This window comes from Torulaspora delbrueckii, chromosome 6 (genome assembly GCF_000243375.1).
Source record: "Torulaspora delbrueckii CBS 1146 chromosome 6, complete genome".
In the NCBI taxonomy this organism is placed as follows: Eukaryota; Fungi; Ascomycota; class Saccharomycetes; order Saccharomycetales; family Saccharomycetaceae; genus Torulaspora; species Torulaspora delbrueckii.
Window position 1 is genome coordinate 837,897 of NC_016506.1, and position 17,472 is coordinate 855,368.

Consider the following 17,472-nt stretch of genomic DNA (forward strand, 5'->3'; position numbering starts at 1 on the left):
TAAGAAGAAGTCGGTTTGATGTTAGAAAAAAAATTGTAGCTATATACTTGGCAATTTGTAAGAGCCGCTTGTCGTACAGGCTAGTCTCTCTTCTTCGACTAGGGAATTCAAATAGGATTCCAATTGGGACTGGGTTACTACAATGTAACCGACTTCCTTCGGCACTGTGACTTTTAAAAAAGAGTGGATCTTGGCGGCCTTTAAGCTGCCAAGATTGGTAAGCATACCTTGAACGAATGGCCAGATGGCGTTCAAAGTCTTTGATAATGTGGTTTCTTCTTCAATGATTGTTTCATTCTTCTCGAAAAATGAACCAACACTGTCGCTCTTAGCAGTTTTGATATTGCTGTCCTGCCTCGACTCCTGTGTGGCGTAGAACGCATCTACCTGATACAAGACACCTTTCTCAACCCAGAATTGTAATGCACTTTTAACCCTTGAAATCTCCATGTTCAAGTATAAACTGATGGTTTCGGCCATTAACCTGTTGGCATAACTGTCTTCGTCGAACTGTTGAATCACCGCATATTGCTCAAGAGTAACATCACACTGGAGTACTCTCCCGTCTTTGAACTCCAGATCGAGTTCAATAACACCTTGATCCTTGAGTAGTTTGAGTGCTCTCCCTGCTTTCACTTCACTGTAAACCCTGCTGTACTTTTCAAACTCACTATTCAAAGGCTCTGGTATCTCGAAATCATTTTTACTTTCAAGTTGGCAGTTCCAATATAGATATGAAATAAATTTGGGGTAGATGCGTTGGTCCAGGCCGCTGACCTGATGCATCTGTTTGCACAATTCGTAGCTGAGTTTAACATCCCAGAGCATAACGTCATTAGAATTAATATTAGAATAATCATCACCTCGCTCACTGTTGTTCTGTTGACCAGTGGGCGCTAATGATATGTTGGGTGCTCCTCTGGCCAGTTTTTTCTTCAGTAATTGTAAGCACTTGGACCAATTTCGATCCAAATTGTAGAACTTCAAGGACAATAACCTCTTAGTCAGAAGCTTCAAAAATTCGCTGACGAAAAAATCTTTTGATTCGAATAGCTCCATCAGAATGTCCAGGAGACTCATATGAGATGGGGATTGCTTGCTGATTGCTCGTGGTGCCATGTCTCTGGGATCAGGGTTCCAAGAGAGAAACCGTTGCATGACTTCCTCGTAGGGAAGACAGCCCTCATAATTCAGTTTCGCCATCCCCGTGGCAACGTTTGCCAGATTGTCATCGGGATATATGTCATTCTCAATGCCTAGTTCTGGATCTCTCAACTCCGAAGCCAGAGCTTTCAAACAAACTGGATCCACCTGAATATGGCTGCCGACCAATCCGTCCAGTTGTAGATCCAAAATTGCATAGAGTAGGATAACCACAAGATCTGAGCGCTCTTGAAATGTTTGTTTCACAAAAGATATGACTGATTGAAGGTACCTTCCACTCGGATCAAGGGTGAGAAAAGCCTTGACGCTCTTAACGTAAGCCAGAAGGGCATCCGTCGTAGTGACACTGGGATTTAACACCTTCTTTTCAAAGGTAGAAAGAAACGCAATAACAATTGTCTTGAAATCTGTCGAATGAGTAATTAATTTCCTCATCTCTATAATCGTTGGTTTAGAGTTCGGAAATTCATTCACGAATATATCAAAGACCTCTTGCGTTCGAATTCTGATGAACTGTTTTTCGAAACAAGTATAAACCACATTTGTCAGTCCATGGTCATCCTGAGGACACCCTAATAACTGAGCAAAATTTGACCAATACTTGATGATGAATTTGTTGAACGTCTTCATGACTAGGTACGTCTTCCCATATACCCCCATCATATGATCATCACAGAATTGTTTCACCTTAGCTATAATTAGATCAAGAAGTATATCCTTAGAAGAGAGGCTTGTATGAGCCTTTTCCACCCAGTCCAACATCTCTGCGACATATTCAAAATCATCCTGCATAAATAGACTTTCCATTCGCTGCTTCATGTTATTGTGGAACTCCATGTTTCTATTCAACAGGTAATGTCGCAGTCCATCCCTCTCTATGATCCATTCGTATCCACTGGACTCGAACAGGTGAATGTACGCTAGCGGGGAGACATAGTACTTCTCCAACCTCTGTATATCCTTGAAAGTTTGTATCAGGTTGAAGGATGTGAAAAAATGAATGCGCACTTGATATATGTAGAACTGGCGAAGCTGGTTGCCTAGTTCGAACTCCGGTCCTTTGTTAATCTCACCATCAGAACCTGAAATATAGCCACTATTATAATACTGATTAACAAACAGTTTTATAGCATCTTTCAGTCGCAATGGTGGTGGTCTCATATGATGATTACTCTCTGATTCATTGGGATTTAACCATGTTAGCAGTGCTTCTAAATCGTCTTCGCATCCGGGATGCAGCCGCAGAGCAACTTCTTTGATACTGTCAATAATGACAGGCAGCTCACTTGAATGGCATTCCGACATAATATCATGCCCTTATAATTCAGCAGTGTGGTCTTTAGTTTGATTTATCTGTTGGTTGTTAGTGATACAAAGATCGAATTCGCGAAATTTCCTAATAAGTATCTAACATGAGAGAACATACAGTCCGCTTCAAAACGGCCATCATTGAAGTCTCTAGACTATGGTATGTATTCAATTGCTCGACCCAAGTGCGACTTTGAGCTTATCTACTGACAGAATCTTCTGCAACAGCCTCAAAAGGATGATTTAGTGAGTGAATTTGTATCCCTTACACAGTGCGAATCCAAGACAGCCAAGGACTTCCTTAGAAGAAATCAGTGGAAGTTGGAATATGCGTTGAACGACTACTACGATCAAATGCCTGGTGGATTTATAGAAGAGCCGCACACACCAGTGACATACCCCGAGGAACTATTAGCACTATATGATAAATACGTTCTGGAAGACCAAAACAAGATAGATATCGATGGCATGATCCAGCTGATTGAAGATCTCGATTACAAGCTAGAAGATCTGGTGACAATATGTCTTGCCAAACTACTACATTGCACCAGGCTGGCAGATGGAATAAGCAAGGATCAGTTTCTACACAATTGGTACATGCAAGGATGCTCGACATTACCTCAAATGCGCCATGTTCTGGATGACCTCGACACCAAGCTCCACACAGACCTAGAGTACATGACAGACATCTACAATTACACTTTCGACTTAGCTCTCGACCAAAACAAGCGTGATCTAGATACAGATACTGCCGCAGAGTACTGGCGCCTTTTCTTTCAACCAGGAACTGCCGTACATGTCAACCCAGCTCTTTTAAACTCATGGCTAGCCTTCCTCGATAGCGAACAGAAGACAGTTGTTACTAGGGACACTTGGAAGATGTTACTAGAATTTTTCAAGCAATTTCCTTCTCTCAGCGCCGTCAAGACAAGCTACAATGAGGCAGACGCCTGGCCATACATTATAGATGAGTATTACGAGTATCTTGAGGACTCACGACTGATATGAAGTGCTCCCATAGGCCCTTCCAGGACCTTTTAGTTTGTATATTGTATAGTACTAAGCGTTTAGTTGAAATGTGACCCGGCCGCCAAGTTTAAAGTTTCAATGATCTTTGAAGGTGAAAAGACCTATTAGAAAGGGCTTTAACATCACCTTGAGCGGTCATTTGAGAGTTATAAACGGCTAAACTGAGGTTTCTGAGGCAGGCATAAAATGTCTTACGACGGGGATACTGCAAACAGCACGGCCGAGGGTAGTGCATCGCAGGGAATTGGAGGTCAACAACGGCAGTTGTTGGAATTGACGACTAAGTTTAGAGCGCTTGTCAATGAGGCCAAGAGTGTGGGAGAAAATACGCCCAGAGGTAAGGAATTGCTTATTAAAGCTTCAAAGATTAAGGCAATATACGATAATTACAATAGGCAGCGACAACAGGCAGCTCAGGCGTTTGTGCAGGGTCGCAATGGTGGAACACCGGGGGCAAACCCTGCTTCAAGTGGCTCAACGGGCTCTGTTGGGGCTGTCAACGCAGCAGGGAGCTCAAGTAGTGGATCAAGTCAGCAAAGCAGAAGCAGTGGGAGCCAATTGGCCAATATTATTAAACAAGTTCTCACTCCCGAGCAAAATCAACAATTCGAAGCACTATCGCAGAATTTTCAAGCTAGAGCCAATAGCATTAGGGATAAGCACACTTTTTTGAAACAGCATATAGAGAGATTAAACCAGGAAGTCAGTAAACAGACAGACGCGTCAGCGAAGAAGCAGCTAGAGGAAAAAAAGACCGAGTTGGCTAATAATCTGAAAATGCTGAATATGGAGTATGGTGCTTTACAACAAGAGTTTCAAAATGGTAAGAAGAAGTTTTACGTTGAGTGCGCCAGACATAATCCAGCTTTGCAACGGCTTCTACAAAGAAGTACACAACAACAACGTATGGCTCAGCAGCAGCAAGTTCAACCATCGGAGGGTTCACCTGCGGGAGAAGCTGGATCACCAGGTGCGGCAGGAAATAGCGCCAAGGCTCAGCAAGGTACACCAGCTAATATCACTACACAAAAGCTTCCGCAGCAAAACCAGGTACGTTCGCAGTCCACTTCCTCAAACACAGGAAGTAGAGCTCAATCTCAAGTTACAAACGTCAACGCAGCTGCTTCTATGGCATATAACAATGGAGCCAATAAATCAGCCATATTTAAACAGTCCGATCCACTCGTGCCTATCTCGGAAACGGTGACAGCAAAGACTCCATCACCAGTAACATACAAGACAAATCGGCCGACACTAACTGGTGGTACAGCGATGAATGCGGCAGCCCTTAACACCCCAACAATGACGAAACTTCCACCTTACGAGGTAGACACAGAGAGAGTCATGTCAAAGAGAAAATTAAGAGAACTGGTCAAGACTGTAGGTATAGACGAAGGTGACGGAGAGACTGTAATAGATGGTGATGTCGAGAGCCTGTTGCTCGATCTCGCCGATGATTTCGTTAGTAATGTTACAGGGTTTGCCTGCCGGCTGGCTAAGCACAGAAAATCTGACAACCTCGACACTCGCGACATACAGCTACATCTCGAAAGAAACTGGAATATAAGAATCCCTGGTTATTCGGCCGATGAGATTAGAAGCACCAGGAAATGGAATCCAAAACCTAGTTACAACCAAAAAATGCAGGCAATCAACTCAGACAAAGCTACCTCCGCTAAAAACGCATCCTCAGGCAAGTCGCTATCACAGTCCAAATAGTTGTGGCACTGCTGGTGGCAGCTCATGTACTATCTTCATATCCAGTTAATCTATATACCTAGGATGCCTTAATTCACGTGACTTTAAGAGAACTTGGGTATTGTCGGAAAATTTTGCAATATTTCATCTCATCTCATCTCATCGCTTAAGTGAAGAACACAGTAACAGGAATTGTGAAGGCATAGTAACGATGGTCAAGTCGTATCAGCGTTTTGAGCAATCCGCTTCTTTTGGGGTTATTAGTTCGAACTCCAATTGTGTCTACATTCCGCCTGCAAACAGAAAGGGATTAGGTCAAGTGCTTACTGGTGGTCTTGAGAAAGTTAACCTTTGGGATCTGAAGACAGGAGATCTTGTTAGCTGCCTTTCTGATGGATTACCTCCGGGATCGATAGATGCAAAATCTACGAAGCCTGCCGAGACCACATACCTAGAATATCATGCAGAGACTAATCTTTTAGCCGTCGGATACGCAGAAGGTGTCATCAAAGTGTGGGATCTTATGTCCAAGACTGTACTTTTGACTTTAAATGGACATAAGTCTGCCGTGACTATCTTGAAGTTTGATATAACAGGTACAAGATTGATTTCAGGTTCACAGGATTCCAATATCATCATGTGGGATTTGATCGGCGAAGTTGGACTGTATAAACTGCGTTCTCACAAAGGTGCTATCTCAGGACTATGGTTAGAGAAGGATGAATGGCTGATAAGTACTTCTAGAGATGGTTTGATCAAGGTATGGGATTTGAAAACTCAACAGTGTGTTGAGACTCATATTGCACATACTGGAGAGTGTTGGTCTCTTGGAGTACATGAGGACTTGGCTATTACGGCCAGCGCTGATTCCCAAGTGAAGATATGGCATCTCAATTTCGAAAGCGAAGCGGGTTCAAAATTGATAGAGAAGGGAATATACGAAAAGCAAAGTAATCAAAGAGGATCTTCGATCGAGTTCGTAACTACAACAGATGAAACCACCTTTTTTTACATCCAGAATGCTGACAAAAGTATAGAGATCTTCAGGATTAGGAAGGAAGAAGAGATCTTGAAAGCCACCAGAAAGAGAGAGAAAAGACTGAAGGAGAAAGGTTTGTCAGATGAGGAAATCAAACAAAATATACAAGATGGATATATATCCATGATAATGCACCCATTCCAGATTTTGAGATCAAATTTTAAAGTCAAGGCGGCAGCTTGGGGTCAGGCTACAGCTTCAAAACTTGATCTAGTGGTGACAACGGCCAGTAACACTGTAGAATACTATACTATTCCATATGAAAAGAGAGAACCAAAATTACCAGCTCCTAACAGGCTCCATAGCGTTGAGTTACAAGGACATAGAACCGATGTGCGAGCAATGGATATCAGCAACGATTCTAGTTTGCTCGCGACAGCTTCTAACGGTACATTGAAGGTATGGAATCTCAAGACTAGAATGTGTTTGAGAACCTTTGACTGTGGTTACGCATTGTGCTGCAGGTTCTTGCCAGGTGGCTTCTTAATTGTGGTCGGCACAAGAAATGGTGATTTGCAACTTTTCGACCTCGCCTCTTCGACCATGTTGGACAACAAAGAAGGTGCACACGATGCCGCAATTTGGTCCCTAGATATTACCAGTGATGGTAAGAAGCTTGTCACTGGGTCGGCCGACAAGTCTGTCAAATTTTGGAAATTTCAAGTTGAAAAGGATCTCATCGCTGGAACTGTTGACAAATTTGCCCCTGTTATGAAACTATCGCACGATACAACTTTAGAATTGAACGACGATGTTCTAAGCGTGAGAATATCGCCAGAAGACAAGTATTTTGCAATTTCGCTGCTGGACAATACTGTCAAAGTATTTTTTCTAGACAGCATGAAGTTTTATTTGAGTTTGTACGGGCATAAACTGCCGGTACTTTCAATAGACATATCCTTTGATTCAAAAGTCATCATTACTTCATCGGCGGATAAGAACATAAAGATATGGGGCCTCGATTTTGGTGATTGTCATAAGTCATTGTTCGCCCATCAAGATTCTATTATGAGCGTCAAGTTCTTACCAGAATCTCACAACTTTTTTAGTTGCTCTAAAGATGGTTTAGTCAAATACTGGGATGGAGACAAATTCGAATGCATTCAAAAGCTGGCGGGACATCAGAGTGAAGTTTGGGCTTTGGCGATTTCAAATAACGGAAAGTATGTCGTTTCAGCATCTCATGACCGCAGTATCAGAATATGGGAAGAAACGGAAGACCAAGTGTTCTTGGAGGAAGAAAGAGAAAAGGAATTGGAAGAACAAAATGAGACCGCTTTGTTGTCGTCACTTGAAGAAGGTTCTGGGGACGCGGCTTTCAGGAAAGATGTAGGTGGCGACGAGGCTGATCAGGATGAAGCAGCTGATGTGCGTAAACAAACTATCGAATCTCTGAAGGCCGGTGAGCGTTTAATGGAAGCATTAGATCTTGGTATACCCGAAATCGAAAACAGAGAGCATTATGAGAAGGAATTAAAGGCTTGGAATAAGCATAAAGGAGATGCGAAACCAGTCAAGCCACCTGGAAATGCAATCTTAACAGCAATCAGCAAGACTCCAGAGGAATACATTTTGGAAACGTTAGCAAGAATAAAACCTTCACAGCTGGAAGATGCGTTGTTAGTCCTTCCATTCTCCTACGTCCTCAAGTTCTTCAGATTCATTGACGCTGCATTACTAGATAACAGGATATTACAGCATAACCTTCCTTTGATTTGCAAGAACTTGTTTTTCATTGTTAAATCAAATCACAGAGAATTAGTCTCCCAGAAAAACGAAGAACTGAAGTTACGCATTGCAAAGGTAAAAGATTTGTTAAGAGGCGCATTAAAGTCTAACGAAGATGATCTGGGATTTAACATCGAAGGGCTGAAATTCATCAGACGGCAGTGGGACCTCCGTCATAAGCTTGAGTTTGTTGATGATTATAGTCAAAGAGAACAGGAGGACAAAACAGCCAAAAAGAGAGTATTCGAAACTATAGTATGAAAAGTTAAACTTTTCGAAAGCATATATTTGATAAATAATAATAAACTGAACTCTCCAGGTCTTGGAATTGACTACTGTAGACTTACAAACTAACCCTTTTAGCTTTAGAAAAAAAGGTAGGTATGTCACCATAACTCTACTAGAAACATGAAGGCGCGATGAGATGTCCTCATATCGGTTGGATAGGAGTAGGAAATCTAGTGGTGGACAGTTTAGTGAGGAAGGTTTGTTCCTCAATACGGCTTTCTAGGTTGGATGCTGGTTGTTCAATTCAGACGCCAATACGTAGAAGGTTGCAGACTGCGGTTGTGGCATGGCACAATTCATCGTTAGTCAAGCTGGCCTGCTATCACGTAATTTCATACATTAAATTAATGTAAACTCTGTATAAAACTGTTTATTGGCATATTATTACAATACCAGTGGCTACTGGTTACGAACTTCCGAGAAATCACGGCGAGTTTGAGTCATTACGACCTGAATTTGCCGCCGGCGACAAAATCGCGGCACTACTTATGTGAGATGGTGGTTTTAATAGACCGTACATCTCCATTTCATTTCGGAGCTGCTCTTCCATCTTGAACATAAGATATCCATCGCGATCCCTGGCGACTGATTCTTTTATCGGACTATTTGAGACACTCGTCGATCCGTCTTTCTTGGGCCTACCTCGTTTTCGAGGTGACTTTTTAATGACGACATTTTCATATTTCTTACCGCCAGAGCAGATCAACCTACTTCGATGCACAATCAAGGCATCTTCACGGTTGAACTTCTTGCCGCAAGGACATGCGTACGTCTTCTCCGCGTGTGACTTCTTGTGCCTGACCAGATCGTGATTTCTAACAAAGGCCTTATCACATCCTTCAAAATCACAAACGTACGGCCTGTCTTCTAAATGGGTTTGTATATGAGAGCGGATATTATATCGCCTCTTGAACACTTTATTACAATTTGGATACATGCACTCAAATATTCGATCGGGTAGTTCCTTCACGTATCTGTCAATTGAACCTCGTGGTAGCGTTGTTGGTTTTCGAGTTATCTTGGTCGGACTTCCTTTATTACTGGAACCCAAATCGAATTGTGGCGATGAGCCTTCAAATTTACCTTGAGATTTTAAAACAGGAGATGGTGTCTTGGCGACCACAAATCTGCTCTCGGGTTCGTCGTTTTCCTGTAAATGAGGATCAATATCGATATCGCCCTCACCATTATCAGGATAATCCGATGCATAGTCGCTACTCCTGCGACTGCTGGCAATCGGCATTGATGGTGGTTTTAGATGGGGCGTTTCCACTCCATTACTAAAAAGTTTGTCAGTGAACCCTATGGCACTGGCGTTTTGTTGATGTTGATGATGCTGTTGTGTTTTAATGGGGGTATGCTGGAAGGTACGCTTCTCTGGGAGCTGGGGCTTTTTTCCCACAGGTGTGTTATTTGACGAACCGGGGATTGATGGCAATATGTCTATAGGTGGAGGCCTTAATGTATAACCGCGACCATTGTTTGAACCTCTTCTATTTACCTGAATTCCCAATCCGATGAGACTTCCTGTCTCACTATCACTACTGTCATCCTGATGCTGAGGAATAGTCGACACTGTCGAAGTCACAGATTCCTTCTTTTTATGTAATAGTGCTCTTGATTGATCATTGGTGCAAAAAGGATTCTTATAGATGTTTTCAGTGTTTGTGGGCTTGATATTGTTAGGAAAGTTCTGAATTTCATTTCTATCGACAGGTTGTTGAGCAAAATCGGGAACGTATAGGTCTTTGCTGTTGTAGTCAATATCACTGTGGAAAGCTTCGAAATCCGACGACGGAGGTGAAATCTTGTTCCCAATTCTGGTTCTAACACGATGTGGCTTCCTGGTGGGCGAACCATTTATCGAAGCATTAGAGGTCGGTGGAGAAATCATTGTCGGAGGTGGGAACTGAAATCCGCCGCTCTTGGTATTTGAAGTGATGATCAGTCCATTATCCGGTCCGGCCGTACAACGCTGGTTCGTAGCAGCTGTGCGTGGCGTCTCATCAGCGGCGAACTGATGTGCTACCATTTCTTGTTCATCTAGCACCCGTTGCAGTCTTTCTTGCTGCAACTTGTTCTCCTGTAATTGCTGTTCCAATCTCTTATTTACCTCATGTTGCCGCTCTAAAGCTAGCCGTAATTGCTCCTGTTGTTTGAGTAAAGTTTGACCGAAATTGTTGTCGGTCGAAGTAGACACTTTTTCATTCGTCTCCATGAGTGGTTGATACGATTTTTGAGTATCAGAATAGACGTTTTTCTGTAAATTAGAGATACTCAATGTCTTATTATGATTGAGAAAGCCAAAGATGGCAGTCCCACTGGGGCCCCTCTTATGACCAGTAGCACCACTGCTACCATATTTTGCTGCAGCATGCGAGTCATGGACTTGTAAATCATCAAACTTAAATTTAGATGTATCGGGAGTCTGGTCATCGTAAGAATTTCTTCCGCACGACGAATTGGTTATCAAAGGTATATCTAAATCTTTGAATTCTTGGCTTAATAAATTATTGGCATCGTTATAGTTAATACCGAGCAATTGATCAAAGTCGCTGAGACCATTGGCGTCAAACGCATCCTCATACAAGACACCTCCATCGCCATTTAGCAGATCTGATGGATTGATGTGCCACGGATCGTTTACAGAGTTCATAATACCAACTCAGATATTCCTTAACAGTTACCGTTACCAGCACTGAGAAATTTTTGCAAAAATCTGTTTATCTTGTTGTAATTGCCCCAATGGCGTCGAATAGCGTCGCTGTCTAAAGAACAAACTCTGGAAAAGGAGCTGTTGATATAGCAATTTGAGACCTAGCACCTATATGTGAATTCGGATGGTAATTGCATGCCTCCATGCGAAATCTCTCGAGTAAACTATGATCCTTTCATGATGACAGTCCGCTGTTTACTCTTTACCCAATATAGTTAATCATCTTTTCGAGTTAGCCATATGCAAATCAAGAAGAGTCACGTGATAAAGTAATCTCACGATGCAAACTGCAGGGCGCTGCATCTAGCTGCCTAGCGGGATGCTCAATACCTGTCGGTTCTTGTCAAATTTCAAACTGTTCACTGGGAACTCTATCTTGTCGTTAATTTGTTCTTCAGGGATCAAAGTATTCAAAATATTCAAATTGTCAAGCGCAGATCTTGGTGCGTTGGTAGCCATAGCTATGGATAAATGTGTTGAAGGTGGCATACATGAGAGCTTCTGAATTTCCTCTGCTCGTTTCTGCGGGAAAGTTTCAGTTAGAGCCTCCCGTATTATTTTATTGATAGGTGTCATCTCTCGATTTTTGATGCCAGGGTCGACGGGCAATATCAGGAAGAGTGAATCTTTTGCGTAGGAGGGGAGGACTCTAAGTATTGGTTGAAAAATCATCATGAAGGGGTTTAATTCCGTAGAACTTCGGACTTTTGCTTGTAATGATTTGAACAGGGTGTCTCGATCGGCTTCACTCTCAAAATTGATTGTTTGAGAAAGCGAAACATGTAAGGCTAAAGGAGCGCCTAGAGAGCTTACATGCAATGGCTCAAAGTATAACTGTTTAGTCAGAGGCAATTTGCTTTCTCGACAGTAGCTGTTGAAGTTCTCGACTATTTTCATGAGTTGCATCCTCTCCTGCCGGCTGGGGCGCCATTCATAGTAAAGAAAGGTGCTCCAATACTGTACACCCTTGTTCGCACCTCTTAGTGACATGCTACTGGTTTTAGGTATACTTGGGTGAAGACTATACTTTTCGGCGATCTCAGCGGGTAAACGAGCAAGCAGAGTTTCACTAGAGGACCCCAACGAACTCTTCTTCTCGTCAGAATCTATCTCACTATCACTCGAAGCGTAATTATCTGCTATCGAGTCCATCAAGGCCTCACTTTGGACTCTTGTTGGCGGTTGTTTTGTTGGAAGTTATTAAATCTTTTTCACATGTCAAGATTCAAGACCCTAAACTATATAAGAGATAAAAAAAAAGTAGAATAAGGACCCTCGAACCAACAAAGTCCTGAAGACGGATATTCAACTCAACTTTGACGTTTTTAGTCATGAGTGAAACACGTTCGTCTCGGAGCCATACAAGAAGGACTTCATTCACAGTGGGACGTTCTCGATCCCATTCAAGATCCAACAGTAAGTCCAGAAGACCTTCGCTTTCGGGTAAGAGATCTTCTCAGCGTCTAATACGGACCATTAGTGTTGATACTGATGCGTTTAGCACTGATGATGAATCTAAGTTTGAAACCTTCTCTGCTGGTTCAGAGTCAGCGGGGCCTACGATAGCGGAGGATGATTCAATCGTCTCTGGGGTCACCGATTTAAAGTTAGACAGCGATCGTAGTTACGATAGCAGTAATCGTATGGGCTCGCAGACATCGAGTGAAGTTATTGAAGTTCCCTATGTCAACGTTATCCTGGATAGTACTTTACCGCAAGATTATTTGAAGGACGATATTCTGAATACCATACAAAGTCTTAAAATACCAAGATGGTACGTTCGTGGCTTTTCCGATGTCTCACCGTTGGAAAGGAAACTATTGAAGTTGACCAAGATCACTGGTGCAATGACCAATGTAATTTATAAGGTCGAATATCCAGGAGTACCATCCCTTTTATTGAGAGTATATGGTCCCAATAACGATTCCATCATTGATAGAGATTATGAATTAGAGGTTTTGGCGAGATTATCAGTACGTAACATTGGTCCCTCGTTGTATGGTTGTTTCGAAAACGGTAGGTTTGAGCAGTTCTTGGAGAATGCGCAAACGTTGAGTAAAGATGATATTAGAGATTGGAAGACTTCGCAGAGAATAGCCCGTAGAATGAAAGAATTACACAAGGGTGTTCCTTTGCTGAAATTTGAGAGAGAAGGAGGTCCAGCTTGTTGGGCAAAGATAAATCAATGGATAAACAGAATAGAAACCAGAGGTCGTGAATGGGTTAAAGATGACGACAACATAAGACATACCCTACTTTGCAATAATTGGTCAGAGTTCAAAACGGTAGTGGAACAATACTGCAACTGGTTGTACGGGCAAGGATCATCCAACGTGAAGAAATCTTTAGTTTTTTGTCATAACGATGCGCAATACGGTAACTTATTATTCACTTCACCCGTTATAAAGGCAGATAATCCCATTCATTCTGCTCCCAAAAGTGCATCCTCAACATCTTTATTCCCCCAAAATTCAAATGTGTCGTTAGAACAGATCATCAATCCACCGATTCAAGATCAAAGTCAAGATTCCAAATTAGTGGTCATAGATTTCGAGTACGCTGGTGCAAACCCGGCAGCTTTCGACCTTGCAAATCATTTGAGCGAGTGGATGCATGACTATAACTGTTCTGAACCCTTCAGATGTAACCCAAAGAAGTTTCCCACTAAGGAGCAAATGTTGAATTTCGTTTACTCCTACGTTTCACACTTGAGAGGAAACTCTACCACTATAATTGATGACGAAGTGAAACATTACTACAACGCCATTTTAAAATGGAGAGGTAGCGTACAATTATTCTGGTGCCTATGGGCCATCTTACAGAGCGGAGACTTACAGAATGAGGCTGTAGAACGCATCGAATCGAAGGGACCAAGTGGTAATAAATATATCATTAAAACTGAACTCTCAGATGGCATAGATGACGTCGCATTAACAAATGATGAACTCGAAGGTGTAGATATCGATACGTTCGATTATCTGGGGTATTGTAAGGATAAGATCGCACTATTTTGGGGTGACGCGATTCGCTTTGGTGTCGCTCACGAAACAGATTGCATTGCATCAGAAGTGAAATACTTGGACACTCAAATGCTATGAGTATGTTCCAACGGACATGTAGATATATAGTTTAATCGTTTAATTGCGAGTTTTCGTCTAACATAAATAACAGGAGATAAGTTTGGCTATATCCTTCTCATTAAATAATTTTCATGTCTGATTAATTTTAGAATAGTAGCATTTTTCTTGGATCTTCGATCAATTCCTTAATAGTCTTCAAGAACGTGACAGCTTCTCTACCATCTAGCAATCTGTGATCGTAAGTCAAAGCCAAAAACATCATTGGCCTTGATACGATTTGACCATTCACGGTAACAGGTCTTTCTTTAACACCATGTAGACCTAGAACTGCAGTTTGAGGCATGTTGATGATTGGAGTACCATATAGTGAACCGAAGACACCACCGTTAGAGATGGTAAAAGTACCACCAGTCATATCTTCCAAGGTCAGCTTGTTGTCACGAGCCTTGGAACTCAAACGAACGATTTCCTCTTCGACCTCAAGTACGCTCAAGGACTCAGCGTTACGAACGACTGGAGTAACTAAACCCTTTGGAGTAGAGACTGCGACTGAGATATCGGTGTAATCACGGTAAACAATTTGGTCACCCTCGATGGCACCGTTGACGGCAGGAATGTCCTTGGCGGCCAAAGTACAAGCTTTAGAGAATAGACCCATGAAGCCAAATTTAGTACCTCTCTTCTTGATAATTTCATCCTTGTACAATTTTCTCATCTCTAGAACGGCCGACATATCAACTTCATTGAAAGTAGTCAAAGAAGCGGCAGTGTTTTGGGACTCCTTTAATCTTTCGGCGATTCTCAATCTCATACGGTTCATCTTCACTCTTTCTTCGTTACGAGAGAAGTTAGTGAAGGATGGGGAGGAAGTCTCCTTCTTTGCCTCCTGCTTAGGTTGCTCTTGTTTCTTAGGTTGCTCTTGTTTCTTTGAGGCTTCTTGCTTCTTTGGCTCTTCCTTCTTTACCTCTTCTTTCTTTGGCTCTTCTTTCTTTGGCTCTTCTTTCTTTGGCTCTTCCTTTTTTGGCTCTTCCTTTGGAGCTTCTGATGAGGATGCAGGTGCTTCACCGGGCTCAATTTGAGCTAGCTCTTCACCCACAGTGACAGTATCTTCCGGCTTGAAGTTCAATTTTTTGATTGTACCACTCACAGGCGAATTGACTTCGACATCGATCTTATCTGTCTCAATAGTAGCCAAAAGCTCATCCTGTTCGATGAACTCTCCCTCTTTCTTTGTAAACTCTTTTAGAGAACCTTCAGTCAAAGATTCGGCCATAGTAGGAACCTTAACAGAAGTAGCTTCCCAACGACGTTGTAATGGTTGGAATCTACCCGATAAACTCGCCACTCTCAAATTACCATTTTGCAATAATCCGGTAGAAACTGATCTTCTGCTAACAACACCAACGGCCACTCTTCTAGAGGAATACAAAGCAGATGACCTCAGAACTTTACTGGCACTCACACGAACAGATCTCGATAACATCTTGTAATATTTGTTTGTATCTCAGAGTTGACCAAATGAACCGGTTTGGAAATAGGTTTTAAGAATATTCACAAAATTGATTCGTAGACTTACAGGCAAAAGAGATCTACTAGTTCACCAGAATACAACGAAAACCTCGATTAGACGTAAGATAGTATGCTTAGTTGCCACCAGGAATGGCTCTTAAGTATATATCAAAACGAGAGTCAAATTAGGATTCAACAAGGGTAAAGTTCTCGCTTCCGGTGTCGGCGAATATGAAGAGGTCAGAGAAAAAGGCGTCACGTGATATTACATGGGGCGCTAGCAGTAACTACGATCTACTATGAGTATACTATTGTTATCAGTACGGATACTGATTCAAATGGAGCCTTTCGATGTTGTAGGGATGGATTTGAGACGGGCTAGGAGGAATTTGCAACTGGTAGGCGAGCTAGAGAATGAAGATGATAACTTGGAGCAACGAAATGTGGCTGATACTCAGGTGCCGGAAGAGATGGGGTTTTCTTCTCCTCCAGAATCAGTGTTTGTGAGTACTCAGGTTCAGAGTAGGTTGGATGATGTGGAACAGGAAGAGTCTGTGAAGGGTCTGTTGAAGCGGTTTAAATACGAGGATGAAGAACCAGGGGAATCAAAGAAGGCACATGGAATTAAGAGGAAGAAACCTACTCAGAAGCGAAAGCATAAGAACATTGATGAGTATGGGGATTCGAAAGGTGGAAAATTATTGAAACAGTTGTCGGGAAAGCATAAAAAAGTAAAGGATATGATTAATTCTCAAAGGAAGAAGACAAGTGTTAGAGGCCACTCTCAATACGATACGTATAACGCGGAGGAATGGGGATATATTCATCAAAAGATTCTAAAGAGATTTCCGCAGAGTGGAGCTAGTGAAATGAAGCAAGTTTTTCACCATATATATGGCGAAGTTGGGTGTGACCTGTGGTCAGCTTCTCAGCAACCTCCAGAAGGTGATGATTCTGTCCTGGAGCCCGTGCCTATAGGGAAGGCTGCGGGGAATCATGAAGTTAACGTACTGACACTGTCGCAAGTAATGAGTGACAAAAGTATTGTTGAGCCCGAGGATGACGAGAATGATGACTCCACGATACCGGATAGTACAGACGATGCGAGTATTGTGATACCGATAAGCGATCATGTTGAAACACAATTCTATACTCCGAGGACTACTCCACCAGATGAGATTATAGATCTGACCCAAGAGTCTTTTAAAGTGGTAAAGAGTCTAATATCGCCGTTGAAAGATGCGGACACACCACTAGTTCAGGTTCCGGCAACTAGAACCTCAACAGTCAGGTTCCAACCACCTTGTGCAGATCCGGCCAAGTGCCTTACGGTGAAGTTACCCAGGCGACAAGTGGCGTTGCTCAAAGAGAAGCTTTCGAGCAAGTTCGATATTGCAGAGGAAAATGGCGGGGTGCTCGATACGGAAGTCGAAGATCTCGATCAGTGCACTTTTTACTTACAACCCAAGGTGCGATCTCCTATCAAGGAGGTCTCAAAGCTAGCTACACAGTCGGCTCAAAAGCTGCGACAGAGCATCAAGATCATAGGTCTGAAACCTTCAAGGTCCAAATCCCAAATGATCGCTTCACTAGAAGCAGCTTCGCAAGTATTAGACAGCTCAGTAACAGAGCTAGAACAACGACAGCTTATCTACGAGAATTTGACCACGCTCGTCCAAGCGTGTCCTAGCCTATTGGAACGCATATACACGTTTCAGCCCATATCTGTCGAGGACCTACTAGCCAAACTAATAAAGGCAAATCCGTTCGTTGATCAAATCGATGAGGTGACAATACGTACATGGGCCGACTTGCAAGGAATATGTCTAACTAATAGCTAATACTATATAACTGAATAGACCTCGGCGGCTAGTTTATATACTGGGGTCTGGTCGTACTTAGTTACTACGATA

At 42.4% G+C, this 17,472-nt stretch overlaps 9 protein-coding genes across 9 annotated transcripts; 5 read left to right on the plus strand and 4 right to left on the minus strand.

The window, feature by feature from the left end:
• Nucleotides 1-39: 39 nt before the first annotated feature.
• APC2 (anaphase promoting complex subunit 2) lies at nt 40-2,469 on the minus strand (the record flags this gene model as incomplete). The annotated part of the gene is made up of 1 exon (XM_003682421.1): nt 40-2,469. The coding sequence occupies one exon, from the start codon at nt 2,467-2,469 to the stop codon at nt 40-42; it is 2,430 nt and encodes an 809-aa protein (XP_003682469.1).
• Nucleotides 2,470-2,629: 160 nt separating this feature from the next.
• On the plus strand, nt 2,630-3,480 carry DCN1 (NEDD8 ligase DCN1; the record flags this gene model as incomplete). Its single annotated transcript, XM_003682422.1, has 2 exons — nt 2,630-2,632; nt 2,701-3,480. The coding sequence occupies 2 exons, from the start codon at nt 2,630-2,632 to the stop codon at nt 3,478-3,480; spliced, it is 783 nt and encodes a 260-aa protein (XP_003682470.1).
• Nucleotides 3,481-3,687: 207 nt separating this feature from the next.
• TAF12 (Taf12p) lies at nt 3,688-5,220 on the plus strand (the record flags this gene model as incomplete). The annotated part of the gene is made up of 1 exon (XM_003682423.1): nt 3,688-5,220. The coding sequence occupies one exon, from the start codon at nt 3,688-3,690 to the stop codon at nt 5,218-5,220; it is 1,533 nt and encodes a 510-aa protein (XP_003682471.1).
• Nucleotides 5,221-5,410: 190 nt separating this feature from the next.
• On the plus strand, nt 5,411-8,227 carry DIP2 (snoRNA-binding rRNA-processing protein DIP2; the record flags this gene model as incomplete). Its single annotated transcript, XM_003682424.1, has 1 exon — nt 5,411-8,227. The coding sequence occupies one exon, from the start codon at nt 5,411-5,413 to the stop codon at nt 8,225-8,227; it is 2,817 nt and encodes a 938-aa protein (XP_003682472.1).
• Nucleotides 8,228-8,678: 451 nt separating this feature from the next.
• TDEL0F04510 (uncharacterized protein) lies at nt 8,679-10,910 on the minus strand (the record flags this gene model as incomplete). Its single annotated transcript, XM_003682425.1, has 1 exon — nt 8,679-10,910. One exon carries the CDS (start codon nt 10,908-10,910, stop codon nt 8,679-8,681), a length of 2,232 nt encoding a protein of 743 aa, XP_003682473.1.
• Nucleotides 10,911-11,273: 363 nt separating this feature from the next.
• Nucleotides 11,274-12,122, minus strand: USB1 (phosphoric diester hydrolase; the record flags this gene model as incomplete). The annotated part of the gene is made up of 1 exon (XM_003682426.1): nt 11,274-12,122. One exon carries the CDS (start codon nt 12,120-12,122, stop codon nt 11,274-11,276), a length of 849 nt encoding a protein of 282 aa, XP_003682474.1.
• A 179-nt stretch (nt 12,123-12,301) lies between these two features.
• Nucleotides 12,302-14,068, plus strand: EKI1 (bifunctional choline kinase/ethanolamine kinase EKI1; the record flags this gene model as incomplete). The annotated part of the gene is made up of 1 exon (XM_003682427.1): nt 12,302-14,068. One exon carries the CDS (start codon nt 12,302-12,304, stop codon nt 14,066-14,068), a length of 1,767 nt encoding a protein of 588 aa, XP_003682475.1.
• Nucleotides 14,069-14,195: 127 nt separating this feature from the next.
• On the minus strand, nt 14,196-15,533 carry KGD2 (dihydrolipoyl transsuccinylase; the record flags this gene model as incomplete). Its single annotated transcript, XM_003682428.1, has 1 exon — nt 14,196-15,533. The coding sequence occupies one exon, from the start codon at nt 15,531-15,533 to the stop codon at nt 14,196-14,198; it is 1,338 nt and encodes a 445-aa protein (XP_003682476.1).
• Nucleotides 15,534-15,858: 325 nt separating this feature from the next.
• Nucleotides 15,859-17,400, plus strand: SLX4 (Slx4p; the record flags this gene model as incomplete). The annotated part of the gene is made up of 1 exon (XM_003682429.1): nt 15,859-17,400. The coding sequence occupies one exon, from the start codon at nt 15,859-15,861 to the stop codon at nt 17,398-17,400; it is 1,542 nt and encodes a 513-aa protein (XP_003682477.1).
• Between the last annotated feature and the right edge of the window lie 72 nt (nt 17,401-17,472).